Here is a 26,942-nt window from a genome sequence, read left to right on the forward strand (position 1 = left end):
ATTTTTATTTGCACTGGGGCCCATGAGCTCCTAGTTACGCCACTGGGTGTCCAAATGTTTTTTTACTATTCTGATTTGACCCAGTCTGAGCTTTTAGTTGGGTTTGGATTAATTTTTAATCCCTGCTTACAACAAAAGTGCAAAATAAAACCAGTTTACAGTGGCTCAGTCAGAGTCCTGATTTTAACTTAATTAAACATCTGTGATGAGACCTCAGACTTGTTGTTAACCACACCCTAATTGACCTGACATTACCTGAATTAAAACTATTTTAAAGTGCACTGGTGTTATGTGGATTGTATAGATTTCAGATGTAATTTTGTTTTTGCTCTTTACTCAGTTTATAGTCAAGTTGAAACATCTCAAATGAGGGTTGGGGACTGATTACTTTTTTAGGCACTGCTACAGCTCATGCCACAGCTGATGTTACAAATGGGTTTTGGTTGCAGTCATTTATTTCTGCCAGAGAGGTCATCACTAAATCCCTAAATATACAAGAGTTTCATACTGTAGCTATACAGTCACACAGGTCAAACAGAAATAAAATCAGGAAAGTATTTCAACATTTTTTTTTTTATATTTGACAAATATTTGAAATATATTTAAATCATTTTTTTAACTACACTTTTTTGTTAATACAACAAAAAATAAAAAGTTAAGTCCGTCATTGTACTGTAATAGTTAAACTGTTCTCAGGAGATAATAAAACTAACAATGAAGCATAAAATACAGTATTCATGATAAAATACAACGTTGTACAACATTCAGAAAGGTTTTTGAGTAATGTTTATGTATGTTATTAGTTAGAAAGGGTTAATTAGGTAAAAGGGGGCAGCACTGTTCTGAGCCCTTTAACTGGTAGAAAAATATGACATTCATCTCTTAATTTAGAATCTCCTTATATACAAATAAAAGTAATGAAGCATTAAAAATTAAAGAGACTGTTTTTAATACAGTATGTTTTAAACTTTTAAAAACATCTACACAGGAGAGACCTGGTAGTCTGATTGCAAGTTAACAGCAGCTTTTAGCTATAATAACAGCATTATAAAGTATTACCACATTATAACAGCAGTATCAAGGTAAACAAATATCAGTTACATTTTAAATATTTTTGAGAGTAAATAATAAAGAAGAAAAGAAGCTTTTAGCAGGAAAAACAACAAACAAAAACAAAAGAGAAAAAATGAATAAGTCTTTCTTGTGTCTTCTATCAAGATTTGATTCTCTTGTCCAGTGCTTTAAACAACAAGCAAGATAAATACAAAAATAAGATTACAAAATGTTCTTCTACAAATTGTGTCTCTCCAGTTTCCCCAAAATGAGTCTCTAATTTCCTCAAACCCAAAAGAAGTACAGCTTTAACAATGACATACACTGATCAGCCATAACATTAAAACCACCTCCTTGTTTCTACACTCACTGTCCATTTTATCAGTTCCACGTACCATACAGAAGCACTTTGAAGTTCTACAATTACTGACTGTAGTCCATCTGTTTCTCTACATAATTTTTAGCCCCCTTTTACCCTGTTCTTCAATGGTCAGGATCACCACAGAGTAGGTATTATTTAGGTGGTAGATCATTCTCAGCACTGCAGTGACACTGACATGGTGGTGGTGTGTTAGTGTGTGTTGTGCTGGTATGAGTGGATCAGACACAGCAATGCTGATGGAGTTTTTAAATACCGTGTCCACTCACTGTCCACTCTGTTAGACACTCCTACCTGTCTAAGAGACGCCCAGTCAGAGACGATCGCTCATCTATTGCTAGGCTGGATATTTTTGGTTTGTTGACTTTTCTCAGTCCTGCAGTGACAGTGAGGTGTTTAAAACTTCATCAGCGCTGCCGTGTCTTATCCACTCATACCAGCACAAAACACACTAACACACCACCACCATGTCAGTGTCACTGCAGTGCTGAGAATGATCCACCACCCAAATAATATCTACTCTGTAGTGGCCCTGTGAGAGTCCTGACCAACAGCATGAAAGGGGACTAACAAAGCATACAGAGAAACAGATCAGTAATTGTAGAACTACAAAGTGCTTCTATATGGTAAGTGGAGCTGATAAAATGGACAGTGTGTGTAGAAACAGGGAGGTGGTTTTAATGTTATGGCTGATCGGTGTATTTATTTATTTATTTTAGCTTCAGTTTACTGGTGACCATTAGTTGACATTCGTAATTTGATTAATCTTAAAGTTGCTTTTGGATCCTAACTATTACTCTGAGCTTTGTCATTATTCTTACCTCTTAGTTGGTCTTCAGCATTGAGTACACAGTTTCATCCTCATTGTCCTTATCTTTACAAAATATAAAAAAAAAAAAAGAATTAACTTCTAGAATAACATTCATAAGACCCTTACATGATTTATGAATTATTATAATAATGTAAAACAGGCAATTAGACAAAGAAATCAGAAATCATGTTCTCCATGATATATTACACAGTGAGTTTTAACAGCAGTTCATTTTCAAATTTAGTTTTACCTTCTTTTTTCTTTGCTTTTGCTTTTTTATTTGGTTTCAGATCAAGCTCGATGTAAGTTAGGTCACTGGGTCCAGCATCCACATCTGTAATAGCCAGAGATGTTCACAAGTCACTAAATACGAGTCGAGTCACGAGTCTTTAGGCTAGAGTCCGAGTCAAGTCACGAGTCTTTAGGCTAGAGTCCGACACTCTACACTCTACAAGACTTGTTAAAGACTTTTCCAAAAGAGTGAAGGCTGTTATGGGCTTAAGGGGGCACATAACAATAAATAAAATATATTTCAAACACAAATTTAAACACATTCTTTTGGAAACAGTGGTAGTACATTTAGGCAGGAGTTTGGTACAAGTTTATGAAGCTAGTGAGTTAGCGTAAGCTAGATAGCTCACAGCTCTTGGCCACAGAGTCACACAAAGCTCAAACCAGAGCTGAGAATAAACCCTACAAAGATCAGGGCAGAGAGTAGAAGCATTCTATATCAACTCTGCACTGACACACAGTGGTGTGAGCAAAAAAGGTTTTAAGTTTAAGGTGTCACCATATTTATATGGAAAACAGGTAGGCCGCTCAGGTGGTGCAGCGGTAAAACACACGCTGAACACCAGAGCTGGGATCTTGAATACATCGTATCGAGTCTCAGCTCTGCCTGCCGGCTGAGCGGCCACATGAACAACGATTGGCCTGTTGTTGGCCTTATATAGAGGCGGGATTAAAGCCGGATAGGGTCTCTCTCTCATGACTAATGCAATTATGACCTCTGCTGGCTGTCTGATGGCGAGGAAAAAAAGTGCATTGATCAGGGTGTGTCTCTCCGTACACAGTGCTGATTTGCATGCGCACTCGTCAAAGTGCGGGTGAAAAAAATCCATACGTGCTGTTTACCTTTATTTGTTTTTTTGTTTTTCTTGATGACCTGTGAGTAAATGGCATTGCTGGGTCCAGCTGCTGCATTTTCTGATCACAGAGTGGAGTGTGTTAATAACTATAATAAGAGATTTCTGCAATTTACTGTATAGAGTTGATGTGCATGTACATTTAAGTCTCCTAGAGGTTGTAAATATTGTAAATATTGTAAATAAAGTTACCTGTGTCATTGTTAGGCTTTGGCTTCACATCGTCATAAACATGTTCAGTTCCTACAGAAAACAGATTAAAGATTAACACACAAAGCCAGTTGTGCTAGTGGAACGAATGGATTGAATTTATGTGAATAAACTAAAGCATTTATTTAGCATATTATGAAGAACACAGTTTTGCATTAAATTATACTTATAAGTAAGTCATTTTCAGACCAGCTTGAAGTGGTGTGTATCCTGCCTGAGAGTCCTCATCTCTGGACTGGCTTTGGGTTTGGTCTGATCTCTCACTGGTGTTCTGCTGCTTTCCTGCAGAACCAGATTTTATCTTCAGTCAAAAACTTGGTTTACTTGGTACAAAATAAATGAATATTTGTAAACAAGGGGACCAAGGAACAGGACCAGAGTATAAATGAATCTGAAACACTTTGTATATGTGAAGCATCACAATAATAAGCCAGTGAAAACTGTGCTGTGGTAAAAAATGAAAATGAAAGGAATAAATGACAAACAAATATGATATATTATTAGTGCAATGTTACTGTATGTGGTTAGGGATCAGACCTTATCATATTTTGATTAATTTGATTTGCAATCATAAAACCTTACAAACTACCATTAATCAGTAAAGTGACTTAATAGTTGGCTTATATTTATGTTCATCTGTAAGTTGATGCACAAGGTACAGTATATAAGGGTGATTCTTCAATTGGGGGAACTTTTACGTCCCTAGGTTATACATTTGTGTTAAAAATATTTTATTACAAAACAAATATTTTAGGTATTAAAAAGATCGTTCATTGCGTCACTAAAAAAATTACATACCAAAATAATTATGATTTCCATTTTTTATGATTATTTAAACATCAATATTTTGCTACTTTGTCCTTGTCCCCAACCCAGACTTTAAAACTTCTCTGCTCTAATAAAACGCTAAAAAATGATCAATTCATTATAAAAATCACAATATGAGTTTTATAATAACTTAAAAAGAGAAGATTAACATTTTAATGTCTGGAAATGTGAGTAATTTAATCATGTATTCCTCCTGATCATAGAGTATATTTATTCAGCGTCATTACCATTTACATCAATATGGCAGTATTTTACCAAAAAAAAAGAAATTTACACATTATTTATATGTATTTAAAGTGCATCTTGTAGCCTACTAGCTGTTGACTAGCTTTAGCAAATCCATGGCCTAGCTAGTTTTTTTCTTAAAAAAAGTACAAATTGTCATTACCGCAACACATCATTACCAACACATAATGACATTTTGCTATGCCACTTCGTGTAAGCATTATCTTGACATAATTAAAACTAAATTATTACTAATTTTATTTTTCAAAAGTTAAGATGGTAAAAAGAGCCCGCAATTGAAGAATCACCCATAAATGTTTTTAATGATACTACAACTAGATGACTAAAACATAGGATTTCCAGCAATACTTAATAGTTAAGTAATCCATGTTATTTGGTAATGTACTAATAGTCATGTCATTCAAATTACACCTTATGGCCAAAAGTATTTGGACACCTGAGCTTGTTGGACATCCCATTTTACGTACAAATAGTATTAACATTAGAGCGACCTCTATGTGAGCTTGTACACTCCTCTTAGAAGGCTTCTCACAAGACTTTGATGGATATCTGCTGGAATATGTGCCCATTCAGTCAAAGGAGCATTTGTATTGCTGGGCACTGAAGTTAGCCAAGAAAGCCTTAATTGCTGTTACAGTTTATGCCAAAGCTGTTAGTGGCTCTGTTCAGGACTCTGGAGTTTCTTTAAGCTGTGCTTTTCTTCATGTCTTTATAGAACTTGCTTTGTGCACAGGGGTACAGTCATGCTGGAACAGGAAAGGGCTGTTCCTAAACTTTTGCTGCAAAGTTAGACTCATATAATTTCCTTTATATAACTGATTTATTACAACTGTTAGCTATTGTCATGGCTGAAACAATTACTTTGAAAATTAGAAGACTTGTCCCAATACTTTTGTCCATATAGTGTATAATATGTTTTATTCTTTGTATGTAAAAAAAGTTTTGATTATTTTATATAAAATTTATAGGGCTGTCAAAGTTAACGCGATAATAACGCATTAACGCGATCTCAATTTAACGCGATTTTAAAAAATAGTGCCGTTAACGCAAATTCTATTTGGCCCTGCGAGTCATCCGTAGTTCACGTTGAGACTTGACCGTGCACGGCATCTCTCATTAAGACAGCGTTGTGTGGGGCGGATTTGCCACCGTTTGTTTCATTTGCGGTTTGTTAACATAATGTAACCGAGCGTTGTAGTGATGCACTCGCTTAATAAAGAAATACAGTAAATACACGGTATATTCACAAGTTGTCGGAAGCAGAACACTTTTATTAGCTTCTTCTGTTACTGTACCGAGAGTCATCGCGTTAGCCAAGCATGCTATTACATGAACTATGGAAGCCCCAAAGGGTCAAAACACACTCACTTCGTGTAGAAACGTCCATCAAACCATTGTCACAGTACAACCACAAAAAAGTCTGTTACAATAACTATGCCTTATCCCACCTAAAGCACCGCTGATCTACAATGTTTGCTGATGGAGAAATTCTATCCTACAATCTGACATTTATACGAAGTCAAGGGTCTCTGCTGGATAGTATTACTGCCTAGTATGTGAGTGAATAAAACTCCCTTACAGTTTTCTCTTGTCCCAGCAGTTTTTAACATGAGTACATTTAGCATAAAATGTGTTCACCATTTTAATGGTAACATTTCACTTAAAAATCCTTGTTTTCTATAACATTTACACAGATTTTTTTTTTTTAATGCGATTAATCGCGATTAACTATGTGAAATTCTGAGATTAATCACGATTAAAAAATTTAATCGTTTGACAGCCCTAAAAATGTAGCTTAATCCATTATCAGACCTTTCTTGGTTTTGTAGCAGCACAGCAGAATCATTAAGATGATGAACAACGAGAACAAACTCAGTCCCACAGCAATTCCTATAATTAAACCACTGGATCCAGAACCTGAGCCTGGAAAAATCAAGAGATGTGAATGTAAATAAATCACTGCACATTAAAACTGTTCTATTTAACAATAAAATTGATTTTTACCTCGTACTAAGATCCAGCTTTTTGGTGACTCTCCTTCCTCTGGGTGTTTACAGTGATAGAAACCCTCATCTGACTTTGATACACTGTGGATGATCATCTTTTCTGTCTGGTTCTTGAGGACTAAACCATCTTTATAGAAATCAGCTTGGTGGGTTTTGTGATTTGTGTAGCGATATAAACAGTGTAAGGTCAGAGAATGTCCCTCAGTCACAGGATGGACAGGACTCTCCAGGATCACATCACCATCTAGAACAGAGAAAATGTACAGCAATTACATCATTTTAATTAGAACAAACAGACAGTGATATTACACTATGACCCTGATTTACTTTGTGTGTGTAAAGAACATTTACATTTAATAATACCAAAAAAGAGGTCATTTAATAAGTGTATATTAAAAATTAAATCTTGATTTGAATTGAAGTTTTTTCTTCATTCTTTGTGTTTGCCTTCTTACAGTAATTATACAGTACAGGTATTTAAGAAAAGAGATATTAGATTAATATGTGACTTTAAATTGGGGTGTCAGACTCAAATATTAAATTTACTTTAAGAAAAACCACAACTGTGCATTAGTGATGCTGTATTAAGATCACACATGTTTAATATGAGCATAAACCAGGAACAATCTTAAATAGTTTTCTCTGCTGTTAATATTCTCTGATTAAGCATTTACTTTGTGCTTGGCAATAAACACACCACATACAGACTCACAGTGCACTGTGATGTTGACAGGATTACTGCTGCCTCCAGATTCAGACTGACACCAGTACACTCCAGTGTGGAATAAATAGAGAAAGCTGATGCTGCATGTAGATCCAGGAGTTGATTCCCAATCTGATAAACAATCTGACACTTCTTTACTCTCTCTGTATCGTCTCACTCTCCATCCAGTAGAGTCTCTCTGACCTTTACAGCTCAGTGAGAGGGAGTGAGAAAAAAAGTGTTGAGTTCTGTTGGGACTGATGATCAGAGACACTGGACCAGATTCACCTTAAACACAAAAATAAAAACTACTTTGATAAAGCAGAAAACAGAAATGAGAATCATGTAAAAGTGCTAGAAATATTTTACATTCTCAGCTCTGGATATTAAATATAAAAATACATAATACAACAAATTCTGCAGTTAGTACCAAAGCTGTAGTTATATACTCACCTTAATCATACATTCATTGGTGATTTCATAAGCTACACCTACCATATTTATTCACTTTGGGGGTGCAAAAATATATAAAAAATTAAAATACATGTACAAATAATTGTCATACATTGATCATAATAGACCCCTATAGGGACCCACAAGCTGTATATTATTTGGATGGTGGACCGTTCTTATTTGGAACGCATAATATATTAAGACTTCTTAGGGTTCATTTAGAGGCACAGTTCATGTTAATCCTCCTTTAATCTTTCATCAATGGACACTTGATCCCATGATGCTGTTGGTTTTATATTTTTGGTTTGTGTTAACTTTTCTAGCTGTATTTACAATGAAGTGTTTAAAAATCCCAACAACACTGCTGCACTTGATACATTTATATCAGTACAACACACACTTACATGTCACTACATTGTTTGTTTCATTGCAGTGCTGAGAACAGTCAAACACTCAAAGAACATCTGGTCTGTGGGGATCCATTTCCACTGATGGATGGTACAGAGCAATAGACAGACTACAGTCAGTAAATGATCAGCCATAACATTAAAACCACCTCCTTGTTTCTACACTCACTGTCCATTTTATCAGCTCCACTTACCATATAGAGGCACTTTGTAGTTCTACAATTACTGAATGTAGTCCGTCTGTTTCTCTGCATGCTTTGTTAGCCCCCTTTCATGCTTTTTTTCAATGGTCAGGACCCACACAGGACCACCACAGAGTAGGTATTATTTAGGTGGTGGATCATTCTCAGCACTGCAGTGGCACTGACATGGTGGTGGTGTGTTAGTGTGTGTTGTGCTGGTATGATTGGCTCAGACACAACAGTGCTGTTGATAAAATGGACAGTGAGTGTAAAAAGAAGTAGGTGGTTTTAATGCTATGAGTGATCAGTGTATACCCACACAGTGCATCTATGCAGTAGGTGTAGCTCAAAAAATTAACTCACATTCAAGGCAGGTTCCTAATGAAGTGAATGATGAGTGTACATATTAATAATTAAATAAAAACTCTGATTTTAATTAAAATGCACATACACCAGCCAACCAAAAGTTTGTGGACACTTGAACTGTTAGAGCCTGTTAGAAATCTATTTTTAAATCATAGACAAGAAAATGTAGGTACCGATCCTCTCAGTGGCTAATACAGACTCCACTCTTCAGGAAGGGATTTGCACAACATTTTGGAGTGTGTCTGTAGGAATTTGTGCTTATTTAGTCAAAAGAGCATTTATGAGTCCAGACATTAATGTGAAGTCCTGTTTTGCAATTAATGTTCAAATTCATTCTGAGATCAGAGCGACTAAAGTTCTTTCACTGCAACATTGAACCAAAGATAATGTCTGAACCTTGCTCTGTACACAGGGACACAATTACACAGGAACAGGACAAGGCCTTCCACAAACTGTTGCCACAATGTTAAAAGGCATACGATTTATTTTATATAATTGATTTCTACATGTTAGCAATGGTCGTGGCTAAAACAGCTAAACTCAATAAATAAAACAGGTGTCCACAAACTTTTGAAAAATAAGTGTGCTACACTTCAACTGAGCTCTTTTATTGTTAGATTTTCTTACCAGTGATCCACAGTGGTTGTGGTTGGCTGTACTGTGTGTGATAGGCTGGTTCTCCTCTCTCTGCTCTACATACATAAACCCCTGTGTGATTGAGAACAGCAGGACTGAGAGTGTACGAGCCTCCAGCTCCTCTGCTAGTGTTTGAGAGGAGAACTAAGTCTTCTCTTCTAATGAAGCCTCCTCTGTATTGAATCACTTTGTACCAGCTGAATATCCAGCCTGTAGTGGAGCCTCGAACCTCACAGCTTAGAGTCACTGAGTCTCCTTCAGTCAGCCAGTTCTGTACAGATACATTCAGTACCGGCTGTGGTCGGTCTGTTACACAGGAAATACAAAATATCATATTTGTGATTTATTTTCTCAATATAAACCTTTTTGCAATAAAAATCTAAACAATCACTCACCTGATACAGTCAGTATAAATCTACAGATCAGTGTATAATGCTGAAGTGCTAACTTCCCATGCTAACTTAAACTTCAAATACAGGGCAACATTTATTAATGATAATATGACAGTGGTATCACTGTCCAATATATTCCAAAAATCTTCCTGTACATGTTACATAAAGGCCAGTAATTCTTTTAGCGTTTATCCAACCAAGTGTCAGGCTAAAACTTGTCTGGATGATCAAATGTAATCCAAGAACCACCAAAACAGTTCTGATATTATTTAGAAGTTGCTGAAACACAGGTGGCACTGTCCAGATAGGTTTAGTTCCTGCTGTGCAAGAAAGAAGCTCCTGCTTCAAAATAAACTCCTAATGGTTCTAGTAAAGCCTGTTACTGGTCACAGAGACAAAAAAAAAAAAAAAAAAAAAAAAAAACACAGAAAAATTGGCTTGTTTCTTGTACAGCACATAATGTAAAGGATGCTTAACTATGGAAAAGCTCTGGATTTACCTCTGATTGTTCTAAATGTTTAATGTTCTTTTTATTAAAGGAGAAATGTTTGTGCAGATGTTTCCTACATTTTTCCATTGTAATGCTTTGGTTCAGTTAAATAGCACCAAAGTCACCAGCTTAAGTTAAATATAATTGATCACTAACAGGAACTTTGGAGGCCATGCCACACAATTCATTTACATTATAGAACAAATTGTTTACAACAAATCAATCATTTTATTAAGTATATTTTAGACCCTGCAGATTTGGTCATAAAATACACCTAAAAACTTTAAACCCTAATTTTGCCCTTAGTTAAGCAGTGCAATGAAGTTTAATCTCTTTATGTCAACTGAACTGTTTTAATGATTAGACTTTATCACAGACTTGACTGAATAATGAAGAACTCCAGTTGCTTGTTTATTGTTTTTCCTAATTATAACTTTTAGTTTAAATTTGGTTAATTTTTAATTGAATGTAATGCAAATTAATGTAATTTTATTTTAACCACACAACACAGGGGTCTCTGGGACACCAAAAACAAGTCAGTAAAGTCATTGTCAACAGCACACAAGGGTTAAAGTATTTAATTAAATATATATAATAAAATCCAGTGGTGTATAAAGTACCTGAAAGCCATACTTGAGTAACAAGTATTTTACCAGAAATGTAATTTGATAGAAGTAAAAGTCTAGAATATTACTTGAGTCTTGAAGTATCTAATGTTTAATGTACTTAAGTATCAAAAGTAATTTTTAATATTAAATGTACTTAAGTATTAAAAGTAGAAGTAGAAGTAAATGCTGTTAATAAAAACACAAGCGATCAGCATTTTGAAAAATATGAAAATTGTTCTTTTAAGCCAGTAAACCACCTGAACAATGGAGCCGACCCTACACCTACAGAAAAGTGAGGTCTTCACAATATAAGAATTTAAAAAATAAAATACATTTTCTTCCTTCACTCTGAACATGATTTGTGCCAAATCATGATTACAGATTACAATCACCTGTTGGCATTACCTGTTTAAAATCATGTCATTATTTAGTTTTTTTTTACCCCATTACTAGCCCTAAATTGCTTTGTTCCAACTTGAAATGAAGTTGACCATACAAAACATGAAATATTTTGGGTTCTTATAAGATGAAATAAAGTGTAATTGTGTGAGTCGGTGTAAATGTAAGAAACACTGCATCCTATTTATTTGCATTTTCTATACTGTGTGATTTTAATGATATGTCCACTTTTAAGTCACTTCTCAAAACCCACCTGTTTAGAGCTGCATTTAACTTGTAACAATGTTATTGTTTTTATTTATACATTTTCTATTCTTTTTGATATGTTTTTTTATTTATTTTTATATTTATATCTGAGATCATGACAGGAATGTGAAGCTCCACTTGTGCTTTGGATCCTGCTCCATCAAAACTTGTTAAGGGTTGTTTTCCAGTTATCTCCCCACTCATCACAGAGATCTCTCTCCCTAAACACATGCAAGACTGTGCTGATCTGTCCACTTTTAAGTCACTTTTCAAAATCCACCTGTTTAGAGCTGCATTTAACATGTAACAATGTTTTTTTTTTATTTATACATTTTTTATTCTTTTTGATATGTTTTAGTGTATGTTTTATTGCTGTTTGTTTTTCTACTCTCCTCCCACTTCTATCTATACCTCTCATATTCTAGCTTATATGTTTTAATGAAATGTTTTAATGCTGTTTTCTCTTCTTCCTCCTAGTATCTTTTAATTAATTATCTTGATGCTGATTAATGTGGTGAATTTTGTACTACAATTTGTACGGTTTTGTATTGTTTTTATGATTACTTGCTTTTTATGTAAAATGTAAAGCGTCTTTGAGTATCCTGGAAAGCGCTATATAAATAAAATGTATTATTGTATTATATAAATAAAACTTATTATTATTTTGTTCTAATTTGGGTTGAACATTCAAGTCATAGATATAGATATATAACCACTGAATTCTGGTAGAATTAATTTGAAGCAAAACTCAAGACAGTTTAACAAAATGTGTGGCACTTTTAGCACTTTAATGGTCTGCCATAATTTTCTACCAAAAATAAGCTGTATTTAAATAATCTTGTTTGGACCGTATCTACTCCCTGGTTGACGTGTTAAACGTAAAATATTAATAGATGACACTGTTATTGTAAGAAAACTACAATTCTAATTGATATGTCAACTTGAAGCTGCAGCTGAAAAATCATCCATGAAAAGTTGAAAACTAGTAAAAACAAAGAAATATTTATATTCATTATACATTATTTTCTTCCTGAGACCATTAAAGGGTTGAAGACGTGCATTTTCCTCAATACCATGAATCTTTCCTCTGCCGATGTAAATCAGAAGGTAGAAATATTTGTAGGCAGGTGAGTTTTTGAAGATGATGGACGTGTCCTCATGAGTTTTGCTCTAAATTAATTCCAATAAAATTTAGTGAAACATTAAATCTTTGGTTCAAATATAATTTTAAATGATAGCTAGATATCTAAACAATCTTGATGCTAATTATAAGAAATAAAAAACTATGATGCTGCAGCTTTAATTTGTTAATTTCTTGAGGTTTCTGTTCTGAAATGCCAATATTTCCATATCTTTGGATAAACATAAGTCACTTAAATCCAATACAAAGAAACTTTCACTTCGATTAATTTTAGATAACTTTTGTTTGCATTTGCGCATTAATGTGCTTAACCACCGATCTAACGTACAATTTAAAACACTGTGAAATTGTAATAATTAAGAAACGTAATTTATTGACACGAATGTGAAAGCTAATACTGAGATCTGAATTTTAGTACACAGAACAGGTTCGAGAGCATTGGTTGACACTCGTAAAATTTCACATAGGTGGAGGTCACTTAATAATGATCTAAAGCGGTTCTTGTTTAAGTTCATACCAAAGAAAATCTGCTCACACAAATATGTGGAGCCAAACAAATCAGCATTTTTTTTGCAAAAGTTTCCGGTAAAAATGCACGAGAGAGTTACTGATGTCGGTTGCGCCATTCTATGTCACACTGTAGCTCAATCAGCTCCAGCTGCAGGTAAGGTGGAGCATCATCTGGGTCCATGCTGAAGGGAAAAGAGAATAGCAACATTTCCTTTTCGATTATGGCAAAATGTCAAAAGCGGAAAGACCAGAGCAAATTTTATACAGCCAGACAGTTTACGTGAGAACTCTGTAACCACTCAGTAACAGTTACACAGTGGTGCTGCCACCATAAGGTAAAAGAAGAAATTGCATGTTGAATTTGTATGTTTAATTTATTCTGTTTGATTGTGCTGGCGGGCAATAAATAATGAATTTTAAAACAGAAGGCGCGGGCTGTATAAAATCTGACTTCGAGCGGTGATTGGCCCACGGGCTGAACTTTGGACATGACTGTTTTACATCATTTAGCTACCAAATTTCTTGTGGTTTTATTTTGTACAACGAGAACGAGTGACGGATTTGCATATGGCAAATGTAAAAGTAAAAGTTGCCGAAAATGTTTTATACTTAAATAAAATACAGAAACTACAAAAAATGAATCTTATAAAAAAGTAAAAAACAACAGCAACAAGAAAAACTACACACGACAACACAGACATAAAACATACAAACAATAATAGCAGCAATATAAGATTGAAAAAAGATGCAAAAATGCATGAGTTCTTAGGGGTTTGGGTTTAATTACTTATTACAAATCATTTAATCATTTAACATTAATATAAAACAACAACATTAAACTGAATTGTTGTTTCTTTATTGCACTTCTAACTGTTTAGCTGTAAGAAAAAGTAGAAAACATGTCGTACCTTTAACTGTAATTGTGTTTCTATCACTGAACTCTGAGTCGTAGTTTCCCTTGTGTGCTATACACTGGTACTCTGTTTCTCCTGCATTAGTGGTCGGCACACTGAGTGGGTTGGTGTTTGGAGTTGCAAGTTCCAGAGAATTCCCAGTTATTCTGCACCAGTTAAATGTCCATTCAGTAGACTGCTGCACCTGCAGCTCACAGTTTAGAGTAACAACGTCTCCAGTGTAGATGAAGCTCAGAGGTACTCCAGTCACAGTTGGTTTGGGTTTTGCTGTTAAAAAATTAAAGATATCAGAGTTTTCTTTGACGTCACATTTTTTGTTCAAAAATTCTCTATTGGGGACAGGTCAGAACTGCCATGGCAGACCCTGGCTTTTGGACTTAGCTGTTAACAGTCTGGATGGTCCTTTACGTCTTTGGTCCAGAGCACATGGCATCCTTTTCTTCGAAAAATACTGATACCAGTAATATTGATTCATCTGATCACAATACAAGTTTCCACTGTGTGATGGTCCATCCTAGATGCCTCTGAGCCAAAAAAACTTGACGGACATGGTTAACTTCTTTATTCTTTATTATTTTAAATTATGCCATTTGTGAATAAAACTCTGTAGTGCTTAATACTGCTTTTGTTCCAAATCATGATAACAATCACCTGTTTACATCACATGTTTGAAATCACATTATTGCTTACGCCTTTCTGGATACGCTTTTTTTGATACACTTTTTTGGAATGTGTTGCAGGCCTGAGATGCAGGAATGGATGTATATTAACAAATTAAATGTGGATGTTCCGATAAAAGATTAAATATCTTGGATTAATACAACTGCTCCAAAAAAAAAAAAAAATTATTATTATTTATGCATTTTCTCGCATTGTCTCCCAATTTAGCGTCTTCCGCTGCTGTGGATCCCAATTGCATCAGAGGAGGGTATATTGCTGCTCACACGCCCTCCAACGCATGCACAGTCCTAGCAGACCCCTTCTTTATGCATTGGTGGCACATGAGTCTCATCCACTTTCTGCACAGGTCTGCTAACCAGGGTGTTTGCACAGCGTTTGAAAACCCCACCTACTTAGTCCAGTCATTTCCCCACCCAGAAGACACGGTGGACAATTTGTGTCTGTTGCAGGCACTGCCAATTGTGCCCTCTGACTGGTAGCAGAGCCGAGATTCGAACTGGGGTGTTCTAGATCACAAAGACCATAGCAATATAAAGCTTGCTTAATTAGAAATAGTGCTAACTTTGTTCTAGAAGATTCCCAATGTTTTGACATTAATACATCTATGTGTGTGGATAAACCCTCTGATCTCCATAACTAGTGTACCACTGTGTCTGGAATCATTACTGGACAAAATAACTGTGTGATTATGTCAAATCTACTCGCTACATTTTAAAATAATGATCATGGTCTGTGATGAAAGTAGTGATGTGATGCTGAAGTGAATATGTGTGTGTAGAAGAGATGAACACACTCACCTGATACAGTCAGTGTAACAGTATTACTGATCTCTGAGTTCTGGGAGTGAATTTTACTCTGTCCACTGCAGGTGTAGCTACTACCACTGTCCTGCTCTGTAGCAGTGAATAAATATTCTCTGTTCTCACCAGCAGAGAAAAGTTCGTCATCATTTTTAAACCAGTTGTACATCCAGTCCTTGTTTGTGTCTTGTATTTCACATGTGAGAGTGACTTTTTCTCCACTGAATATTTGTCCACCAGGCTGCAGTTTCAGAACAGCTTTTGGTATCTCTGTACAGTTACACCAAATAAATGTGATCACAAACCAGTTACACATGTTATAAACTTAACACAAACCAATTGCTGTAGGACTGCTAGGACTTAAAGTGAAAATTAACCAGTAAATGTGAGGCACTTGAACGCTACGCAAATGAAAAATGTTAAATCGCTAATCATGACCCTTAAATTTTGAATTTCACAGCAAATTACATATTACACAGGAAAATGCTCATTTCACGGCCGTGAATTAGGTAGTGCCTTAACTATATGCTTAGAAGTATGTGGACACCTAACCATGATCTTTTTGGACATTCAAAACCATGTTTTTTCTTCCGACCCCCTCTTCAAGATGACCTTCCACAAGATTATTTGTGATACAACAGGCTGAACAGTAGGAACCAGCATTAGCACCTCTGTAAAAGTTCATTAAAAACACAGCAGCTGTACAAAGCTCGAATTCTGCATCATAATCAACACACATTACTTCAATATAATTAATCCTGTACACAACATTAAGAGTAATCTTTAAACATTACCTTCAGATTTTTGTACTTGGACAAGTAAAATCAGCACTAAGAGAGAAAACAGAGAAAATTATGTAAGACACACACTGACCATAACAAGTTTTAGGTTTTGAGTTTAGATTAAATGATTTAGTAAATTTGACAAGTCAGCAAAAAGAAAATACATTACACCACCTAAATAATACAGATAATTTTAAAATATTCAAAGCTGGTGGGAGGAGTCCACATTTCAGCATGTTTTTAGAAAAAAAAACATGTTTTTAATGCCAAAGATGAAAAAAAAACATCCACACTGTTACTAGCAAATAGTTCAAAAGCCATCATCTGGTGCATCACTGTCCACAGCATGGGTGACTTGCATATGTGAGAATGTACCACTGAGAGGCATGTATTGGGATTCTAGTGAAACATATTATGAGACAGCATAATTCATAGACAAAGTGTGTGTCTGCTTGACTGGCCTGCCTGCAGTCCAGATCTGTCTCCTATTAAAAATTATGGTGCATCATGAGGAGAATCAAACATTGGTGACCACAGACTTTGAAGCAGTGACTTGAAGATAAACTTGATCCACATTTTGTTATTTTATATGTACTCTCTCATGTCAAACAACATCAACAAAGAAGTACAGTGGTGACCAGTTGAAGCTTACTGACTGGGACAAAAACACTTTACTGGATATATGTTAAATAGGGCTGTCGTTAATTGTGTTAATTAATGCGATTAACGCGTAAAAAATTTTAGTGTGATAAAATTTTTTTTAAATTTTATCAAGATTAAAACATTTAATCAAACTATTTTTATTTTGCTGTGTTTGTGCCGCGTAAATGTGTGTCTCTGTGGTAATTTGTGCTGCTTAACACAGCAACATTGTGTTTATACTGATAACACGGGCACAACAGGTCTCGTGAGTTACAAATTACTCGAGCTGCTGCTACATATTGTGAAATATCGGGTATTTTAAATAATAATTTTCAAAAAGCGTGAGAAATCATCACTAGACAAAATTACAGTTATTAATTGACGCTTTAATATAATCTTTGGTCAGAGCACGGATTTGTCTCATCAGGCATCTGTACGGTGGCCGAGAAGTGCAAAACAAATTTACATTTCAGAAAACAAAATTACAAAAAAACAAAAACAACATTTACAATGAAAGCAAAAACAAATTTACAAGTGCTTGGGTACCCAGTGTTTGTAAATATGTTTTGGCATATGTAAAAGTGTTTCAGCACTTGTAAATTTGTTTTCGGCATATGTAATTTTGTTTTCTAAAATGTAAATTTGTTTTGCACTTCTCGGCCGCACATTTCTGATTTAATAACTAATAACTGTATCTAATAATTGATAAAAATACAGAACAAAGCGTCCTGTATCAGTTCAATACAGAACGCGGCGTTTAGTCTCCAAATAAAGAAGGATTCTGTATTTTACAGGACGGTGGGTAACCCTGGTTTGATTGTCTCTTATATAGTGAGTGAGATAAAACACAGCACCAAAGCTTCATCAGTCCCGCACATGCTGCTTTAATATAAGCTCCGATACACTGAGTCCACTGTTACAAAAGTGAAACAAGATTTAAAGCCTCGGTATCAAATGTTCCGTCCCTAATAAACAATGTTTTGTCCATTTTGTGTTAATTACTTTCATTATTTCGCTTTTGTTGTTCTTGTGGGAATTCCTTAGATGTTTAGAAGAGCGGACGGTAAATAGAGATGCACACGCCACGTCTAAACGTCTACACAAACAATCTAATAACTTTCCACAAGAAAAACAATAGCGCGTCAACTGGATAAAATGATTTTCACAAACTAGACAAAAACCTTGTTTATCGTCACATCACAAACTCCGTTCACTTTACAGCTGAGAAACAGTTTGATTGACAGCAGGTAAGCAACACGCACTTCCGGTGTTATTGTCCCTACCTTTTCCGTCAGAAATGTGCGGCCGGGAAGTGCAAAACAAATTTACATTTTAGAAAACAAAATTACATATGCCGAAAACAAATTTACAAGTGCTGAAACACTTTTACATATGCCAAAACAAATTTACAAACACTGGGTACCCAAGCACTTGTAAATGTTGTTTTTGTTTTTTTGTAATTTTGTTTTCTGAAATGTAAATTTGTTTTGCACTTCTCGGCCACCGTACATCTGCGCGCACGGATACGTGTTACAGAAAAATGAGCCCAGATGAATTTGGATGGAAAGCGCATTAACTTTACACTAAACATTACAAACACTGCTGTAAAATGGATCACAATAGACTGTATAAAAAATTTAGCATAGTTAACGATGTGCGTCGACAGGACAGAGGCGTAACTACGGGGCGGGGGGGTGGGGGGGGGGGGGGGGGGGTGCACCAGGGCCAATGACATAACTAAAACTGTGCATTAAAAATACCAGAGGCAGGATTTTGAACTTGAAGTGTAACTTCTGAGTTAGTACTTTTAATTCATTGTGATCAGCTATCAGCATATGTAATTTGTTGAGGGGGCCCAAAAATTTTTTTTTGTACTGGGGCCCATGAGCTTCTAGTTACACCACTGGTGTTGCATCTAGAAATGGTTCATATTATGAGCACCTGTTTTCAGTGGCAGGGTTACGAACAGGAAAAGATCCTCACTTTTGTAAGATAATGTGAACAGACTCATTTTAAATAATTGGCTGAAAGATGGGTAGCTGTTAACAATTCTATATAGGCATTGGCTGGCTTCCTAAAAATAATTTAGATTTATAAATTTTATGAATGTTTTTATTGGTAAACATGTTCTTGCAATAAAAATGTTCAAATTGTGCTTAGTTATTAGCAGAGGTGGAAAGAGTACTAAAATATTGTACTCAAGTAAAAGTACTATTACTTTAATAATTTTTTACTTAAGTATGAGTAAAATTACTAGTCTTAAAATCTACTCAAATAAAAAGTAAAATATTTTAAATATCCTTAGAGTAAACGTTACTAAGTTACTTTTTTAACAGCAGTGTGTGTGTGTGTGTGTGTGTGGAGGGGGGGGGGGGTCTCTCCTGTGTAATGCAAACAGGACAAGTGGATATATCTCACAATAGTTGTTTTTAATTAATATACAATAGAAAAAAAACATGTTGATACAACATTTAAAACATTTAGGGATGTGTAATGTGTCATTTTAGTACAGACATAAAACTTGTTCAAACTGTATAACCACTGAAATTGGCATTAATTGTGGATTATATAGACCAGCCTTCTTTTCATCACCAACAAATACCAAACAACAGTCATACTGCAAATCTCATAACTCAAAACAAGTCAAGGTTACAGGTGTTGTGACTTTCACTAAATGACCCAAAGAAAACCTTCAAGATTTAAGACAAAACTTTGCCATTCTTTGACATCAGACTATGTTATCAAATAATAAAACTCCAAACACGTTAAACTTTTAAAAATCACCCTTCCCTCCCTACTCTATACCTAGATTACAGCTCCTTTATTTTAGCACCAGTTAATTTTCCATCGCAGAATTCACTGCAGCAGTTTCCAAGACGCAATTTTTTTTAACGTTTTTTTTTTTACTCAGTAACGGATGTTATTTAAAATGTAGCAAATTACAATTCTTAATACAAAACATACTTAAGTAAAAGTAAAATTACTGGTTGTAAAATCTACTTTAAAAAGTACAAGTACACAAAAAAACTACTCACTTACAGTAACGCAAGTGAATGTAACTCGTTACTTTCCACCTCTGGTTATTAGTTTGCGATTAATGTGGTTCTTTAATCGCGATTAATCTCGATTAAAAATTTTAGTCGCATGACAGCCCTAATGTTAAATGATCCAGTATTTAACACATCTCAAGTCCAGCCACAAAAATATCACAAGGTCCAAAGGTTGCTTGTATAGCTGTACCACAGCCAAAATTGATAAGCAAGTTTTACTGGCATGTGTGCACCCTATGTTGCTAACATTATTTTCTAATATTTCAGTATTTCCCGATGTCCCTGTACAGACTGTAAAAATAATTAACAGTGGTGTCATGAACGACAGGATAAAGTCAACATCCATCTGTAAATTCCCAACCTACATATTACTAAACATCTTAAACTTGTACTGCAGAGTCGATCTCTTTCTCCTTTATCACATTACTGGAATATTTTATACCTAAAAATCCTCCCACAACCCACCATAAATCCTTTGAAACTTAGAAGATAACATTTCAAAAGTTTTTTTTCATTTCAAGTTTGGACAGTATAGAAAATACTAAATAAAAAATGCAGTGTTTGTTACATTTTATTTCATTGCAGACAGTATAAACAAGATATTTCAACACATTCCAAAAATGGGATTGGGGCAATTTAAGGTTAGTAATAATGTTAGAAAATAGACCTGAATGTTTTTACCTTACCTCCATCTCAGTGCACACTGAATATAAAAGCATGAGCAAATACAATCTTATTTGTTAATCTTTTTGTTAATAATGACCACAAGTAATCACTATCTAAAGCAGCATAAGATGGTGATGTGTATGTGATAAAAAATGAGCAGAAATGACAGTAAATCAGCAACTGCTGTATATTCACTATCAAAATTCAGGCTCACATATTCATTACATGTAGAATTAAGCACAAACTGATGTGTGAACATGTTTGCTTTTGGCTCAGTATAATGAGTTGTAGGAATAAGTAGCAGTGGTCAGTTACCCCACATCTCCACATTTGTACATCATCATGTTTTACTGCAGAAGCCAATAAGAATAGAAGCTAAACCACAGCAGGCCAACTTGTCTCTGCTTTTAGATCTTTCACTTCCTCATGTGCAGGGTCTGTTTGATCATACTATAACTATTTTACATGTTATATGTATAGTAACTGTAACTGAATTACCTTCATCAAACAGAGAGAAGATTTCAACCACTTTTAGTGCATAAATCCACCTCAGGTTCATTGCTAAATTAGCCCTGACTTAGCAAAGGTAAATTAAACTGTAATGCCAAGACTGTAGAAAATTGGCAAATTGCATCCTAACATTTTGAAAAGAACAATACAATATGTTTACATAATTATATTAAGTATATTCATATTTTAACAATCTGGGCTGGTTCAGAGTTTGTGTATGATGAGCAAAAATACACCCTGAACTGTTAGTCAAGGCAAGATCTTAAAGACCAGGAAGGGCAAAGCAAAAACCTCATTCAGTATACCAAAAATAAACCCAGCAGGAAGGTTTAACTGACACAGGGGTGGTGGTGCATTGTGACACTATGTGGTGTTGCTTGCACAGTCCAAACTGCATACAGTGGTGCTTGAAAGTTTGTGAACCCTTTAGAATTTTCTATATTTCTGCATAAATATGACCTAAAACATCATCAGATTTTCACACAAGTCCTAAAAGTAGACAAAGAGAACCCAGTTAAACAAATGAGACAAAAATATTATACTTGGTCATTTATTTATTCAGGAAAATGATCCAATATTACATATTTGTGAGTGGCAAAAGTATGTGAACCTCTAGGATTCGCAGTTAATATGAAGGTGAAATTAGAGTCAGGTGGTTTCAATCAATGAAATGACAATCAGGTGTGAGTGGGCACCCTGTTTTATTTAAAGAACAGGGATCTATCAAAGTCTACTCTTCACAACACATGTTTGTGGAAGTGTATCATGGCACGAACAAAGGAGATTTCTGAGGATCTCAGAAAAAGAGTTGTTGATGCTCATCAGGCTGGAAAAGGTTACAAAACCATCTCTAAAGAGTTTGGACTCCACCAATCCACAGTCAGACAGATTGTGTACAAATGGAGGAAATTCAAGACCACTGTTACCCTCCCCAGGAGTGGTCGACCAACAAATATCACTCCAAGAGCAAGGCATGTAATAGTCGGCGAGGTCACAAAGGACCCCAGGGTAACTTCTAAGCAACTGAAGGCCTCTCTCACATTGGCTAATGTTAATGTTCATGAGTCCACCATCAGGAGAACACTGAACAACAATGGTGTGCATGGCAGGGTTGCAAGGAGAAAGCCACTGCTCTCCAAAAAGAACGTTGCTGCTCATCTGCAGTTTGCTACAGATCACGTGGACAAGCCAGAACGCTATTGGAAGAATGTTTTGTGGACGGATGAGACCAAAATAAAACTTTTTGATTTAAATGAAAAGCGTTATGTTTGGAGAAAGGAAAACACTGCATTCCAGCATAAGAACCTTATCCCATCTGTGAAACATGGTGGTGGTAGCATCATGGTTTGGGCCTGTTTTGCTGCATCTGGGCCAGGACGGCTTGCCATCATTGATGGAACAATTAATTCTGAATTATATCAGAGAATTCTTAAGGAAAATGTCAGGACATCTGTCCATGAACTGAATCTCAAGAGAAGGTGGGTCATGCAGCCAGACAACGACCCTAAGCACACAAGTCGTTCTACAAAGAATGGTTAAAGAAGAATAAAGTTAATGTTTTGGAATGACCAAGTCAAAGTCCTGACCTTAATCCAATCGAAATGTTGTGGAAGATTCTGAAGCGAGCAGTTAATGTGAGGAAACCCACCAACATCCCAGAGTTGAAGCTGTTCTGTACAGAGGAATGGGCTAAAATTCCTTCAAGCCGGTGTGCAGGACTGATCAACCTGAAACGTTTAGTTGCAGTTATTGCTGCAAAGGGGGGTCACACCAGATACTGAAAGCAAAGGTTCACATACTTTTGCCACTCACAAATATGTAATATTGGATCATTTTCCTCAATAAATAAATGACCAAGTACAATATTTTTGTCTCATTTGTTTAACTGGGTTCTTTTTATCTACTTTTAGGACTTGTGTGAAAATCTGATGATAATAATTAAATACTGCATTAATAACATAATATCTTTACCATAGATTTTAGTATATTTAAACTAGCTAGCTAGGGTTAGGGTTTTGACCCATCTTTTGGGCTAACTGATTTCATCCATTTTTCACTCATCGTCTTTCCTTCTCCTTCCACTCCTGAAATCTGTAAACATGAATGTCATGCCCTACAAAATCTTCCAGTTGGTCAGCTTTACTTTATTTTCCTCTAGATTTAAACATTTAAGATTTATCTAGGCATATCTAAATCTGTCTTGCTGAAATATTTATGGTCATATTTATGCAGAAATATAGAAAATTCTAAAGGGTTCACAAACTTTCAAGCACCACTGTAGAAACATAATCAGCAGCAAACTTTTAATCAACCAAAGTATGCAAAACAACATCTAGATAAGTGATGTGGTCTATTTAAAAATACTCTTTTAGACTATTGGCCACAATTTGTTTAAAGAAAAGAACAAACATTAACATTATTAACCAGCTGTTAATAATGGGGGTTTATTTATTGTCCTATATGGTTGTGTGGCAGTGCTACTGAAATACAGACAATGTTCTTATCTCACATAAAAACTCATTCAGACTGTATATGAAAACTTATACAGACTAATCATTAAGATCCAGAGAGAATATTTGTTCACATTTGTGATGTCAGCAAGACAGATTTAGATATGCCTAGATAAATCTTAAATGTTTAAATCTAGAGGAAAATAAAGTAAAGCTGACCAACTGGAAGATTTTGTAGGGCATGACATTCATGTTTACAGATTTCAGGAGTGGAAGGAGAAGGAAAGACGATGAGTGAAAAATGGATGAAATCAGTTAGCCCAAAAGATGGGTCAAAACCCTAACCCTAGCTTGCTAGTTTAAATATACTATGGTAAAGACATGATGTTATTAATGCAGTATTTAATTATTAGAAAAACTAGATACAGCAACTGACATTATAACATCCAGTAGTGAAGAGTAGAAGGACGGGATTTTCTGCAGGAGCCCTGACACTGAGTAGTAGTATTAATATGGTATTTTGTGTAATACATTATTCATATTATATATTATATTTATTGTATTTTTAATTTGTTTAATCTTGTATTAAACGTGTCGCTTGTATTTAAATAGTTTTTTGTTTAAAAAAATAGTCTTAAAGACATAAAACTATTAAGTGTCTGAGTGTATCAACACAATGATTGATGAATGAATGATGCAAGGGGCACCAGCCAAAATCTTACTTAGAACACCACTTCAAACATGTGCTCAATATACCCATCAGGTCCTGAGAGGTCCTGAAAAGCTAAAGGTTTATATTCACATAGTCCCCAGTTTTATGATTTTATTAACAATTACTTTTAACAGTTTCACTAGCCACACACAGGCATGATTACTGTGAGACTGGGTCTTGTTGCTTGGGGCAGCGGTCCCTCTGTGATGCCCAAATAAAATAAAAAAATGCAACATTGGGTAAGTTCCCAAAGCCCAGAATCCTAACAGGTATCTGGTACAGTTCCATAAAAAGGCAGATTACCAGACAGAGGAGCTGGCAAATCTTTGAGAAAGAATCCATGACATATAGAAAAACTCCCACCTAGAGTAAATTAATGCTCATGAGGCTCAGATGATCCTTATTTTTAAGAGAAACTGACCAGTAAATCGTCAGCACCTCCTTGGCCCCTTTTCCAGTCATAACTAGCAGATAAAGCAAGATTCTGCAACCAAGCCCAGCTGGACACATTACAGAAACATACAGATTGGATGTGCTGAAGAGTATGTGTGGTGATCCGGCTCTCCTAGATCAGACTGGTAGTTGTGTAAGCGGTAGTGGATTCACCATCAGGAGATTAAAATAACTAAACTCTCTAAAACCATGTTTTCATTTTATCAATAATGGGTGAAAATGACACTTACACTCAAGTCAAATCCACAACACAAAAAGTGCAAAAAGTCAAAGGATCTGATTATCATATACTAGAGTTTAAAGATCTCGCATAGAAAGAACCACTGATAGTCTCTTTCCTCCCCTCTCCTCTGAGCTCATTTAATACACCTTTAACTTTAAACTTTGACCAGTTTTCAGGTAAAGAAATTAAGGAGTCAAGAAAAGCAAACAACACAATAAAAGCACCACACAGGACAGCCAGACTGCTCAATAATGAAAGTGTTAGAGGAAGTGGACTAAGCTCCATCTTGTGACTCACTGACCTGTAGTGTGTGTTAAAACCTCAACTGTTCTTGTAAATTTAGGAAGGATGTGTGTATTTAAGATCTTCAACTAAGTGTACAGAGACTTCTTCTTCTGTATTTGATCAATTTATTTCATTTAATTTTTAATTATTCAGTGTGGGAGCAATATTCAACCGTTTTATACAATTATTGTAATGGATATGAAATGTTGATACGGAAAACACTGTTTATACATTAGTGATTGTTATTAATATAAATATATTATGTGTGTAAATGTGAAGTGAATATATGCACTAAAGGTACATTACATAGAGTAACAACCAGTGGTTAAATATTTGTCCTCCAGAAATTTAGTGTCCTGTGGCTCAAATAATAAATAAATCACTCTGATCTTAACCAAATTAACCCTTTAATGGAGAAGAAAAACACTTGCTATTTTCAAGACTTTAAAGCTCAAACAACACAATGTAATTTAAAAAAATTGGCTTGAACCTAAACAGTTCACTCACTCATTCACTCACTGTCTTAACCACTTATCCAGTAAGGGTCGCGGGGGTGCTGGAGCCTATCCCATCTTTTCAATGGGTTCAAGGTACACAGTAACACCCTGGACAGGGCGCCAGTCCATCACAGGACAAACACAGGCACAAACACACCCATTTACCTATAGGGCAATTCAGTGTCTCCAATTAACCTGCATGTCTTTGGATTGTGGGAGGAAACCAGAGCTCGCGTATGAAACCCATGCAGACGTGGGGAGAACATGCAAATTCCACACAGAAAGGACCCGGATATAAAATAATAGATTATTTAGGCTGGTGTGTTAATTTTGCTGATTGTGCAGTGATTGGGTTTCTTTTACCCCTATTTGGGCAACATGTCACCTGAGATACAGACATTTTTGTTAAGATTACTAAAACTGTGACCATAGAATTCATTACTGTTTAATATGATTATATAATTGATCACAGAAACAGTATTTAAGATTCCTCAACATATTGTTTAATAATAATAACTTTTTGTTATAGCAATAGTTGTTATATAGTTACTTTTATTAGTTAAAAATCAATAATTACCAACAGATCAGTATTCTTGCACAATAAGATTTTCAAAACATGTGCTGCATATCACTTAATATACGCTAAGCTACAGAAAAATAAACACAAACATCCAACACCACCACACAAACACCTAGTTTAGTTACCAACACTCCTACATATTTATAAAATGTTGAAGAACACAGACACAGAGAACATACCAAACTTCTTTCAGAAAGCAACAACAGTGACACTAGGACCCTGGTGCTGTGTGGTACCTACAGTAACTGCTACAAGACTGTGCTGGATTGGGCCATTTTTATGTGATTAAGTTTTAGCATGAGTCTTTCAGCCATCTTTACACACACACACACACACACACACACTGAGGTACAGTGTTGTAATTACACAAAAAAACTTCATCACTTATTCATTCAGACTAGAAGCAGAACTTTATACCCACTAATCACTCTAATGAAGATCTAGAGAGAACATGTACTCACAGAACATCAGAGAGAGTGGACTGAT

General features: G+C 35.3%; 1 protein-coding gene across 6 annotated transcripts; it reads right to left on the reverse strand.

Moving 5' to 3' along the window:
* Window positions 1-767: 767 nt before the first annotated feature.
* On the reverse strand, window positions 768-26,942 carry LOC134312432 (Fc receptor-like protein 3). 6 transcript variants are annotated; one of them, XM_062994377.1, is made up of 14 exons: window positions 26,918-26,942; window positions 16,401-16,436; window positions 15,604-15,876; window positions 14,120-14,392; window positions 9,417-9,731; window positions 7,391-7,669; window positions 6,677-6,922; window positions 6,485-6,595; window positions 3,788-3,880; window positions 3,581-3,631; window positions 3,378-3,449; window positions 2,494-2,577; window positions 2,254-2,306; window positions 768-1,239 (listed from the first exon to the last, which is right to left on the reverse strand). In XM_062994377.1, exons 1-13 carry the CDS (start codon window positions 26,922-26,924, stop codon window positions 2,257-2,259), a joined length of 1,890 nt encoding a protein of 629 aa, XP_062850447.1. In that variant the 5' UTR covers window positions 26,925-26,942; the 3' UTR covers window positions 768-1,239; window positions 2,254-2,256. The 6 variants fall into 6 exon arrangements, with proteins under 6 accessions (XP_062850447.1, XP_062850451.1, XP_062850446.1 ...); XM_062994381.1 differs by lacking the exon at window positions 26,918-26,942 and adding an exon at window positions 20,070-20,115; XM_062994376.1 differs by lacking the exons at window positions 16,401-16,436; window positions 26,918-26,942 and having other exon boundaries at window positions 15,604-16,341.

The sequence above is a fragment of the Trichomycterus rosablanca genome, chromosome 4 (assembly GCF_030014385.1).
Source record: "Trichomycterus rosablanca isolate fTriRos1 chromosome 4, fTriRos1.hap1, whole genome shotgun sequence".
In the NCBI taxonomy this organism is placed as follows: domain Eukaryota; kingdom Metazoa; phylum Chordata; class Actinopteri; order Siluriformes; family Trichomycteridae; genus Trichomycterus; species Trichomycterus rosablanca.

Bases quoted from the DNA above. Each gene is read 5' to 3' on its own strand.
- LOC134312432 (XM_062994376.1), bottom strand. From the start codon at position 15,922: ATGTGTAACTGGTTTGTGATCACATTTATTTGGTGTAACTGTACAGAG. The intron at 6,923-7,390 runs GTGAGTCTGTAT...TCTCTGTTCTAG, and splicing joins TGTCAACATCACAGTGCACT to ATGGTGATGTGATCCTGGAG. The intron at 3,632-3,787 runs GTCTGAAAATGA...TGTTTTCTGTAG, and splicing joins ATACACACCACTTCAAGCTG to GAACTGAACATGTTTATGAC.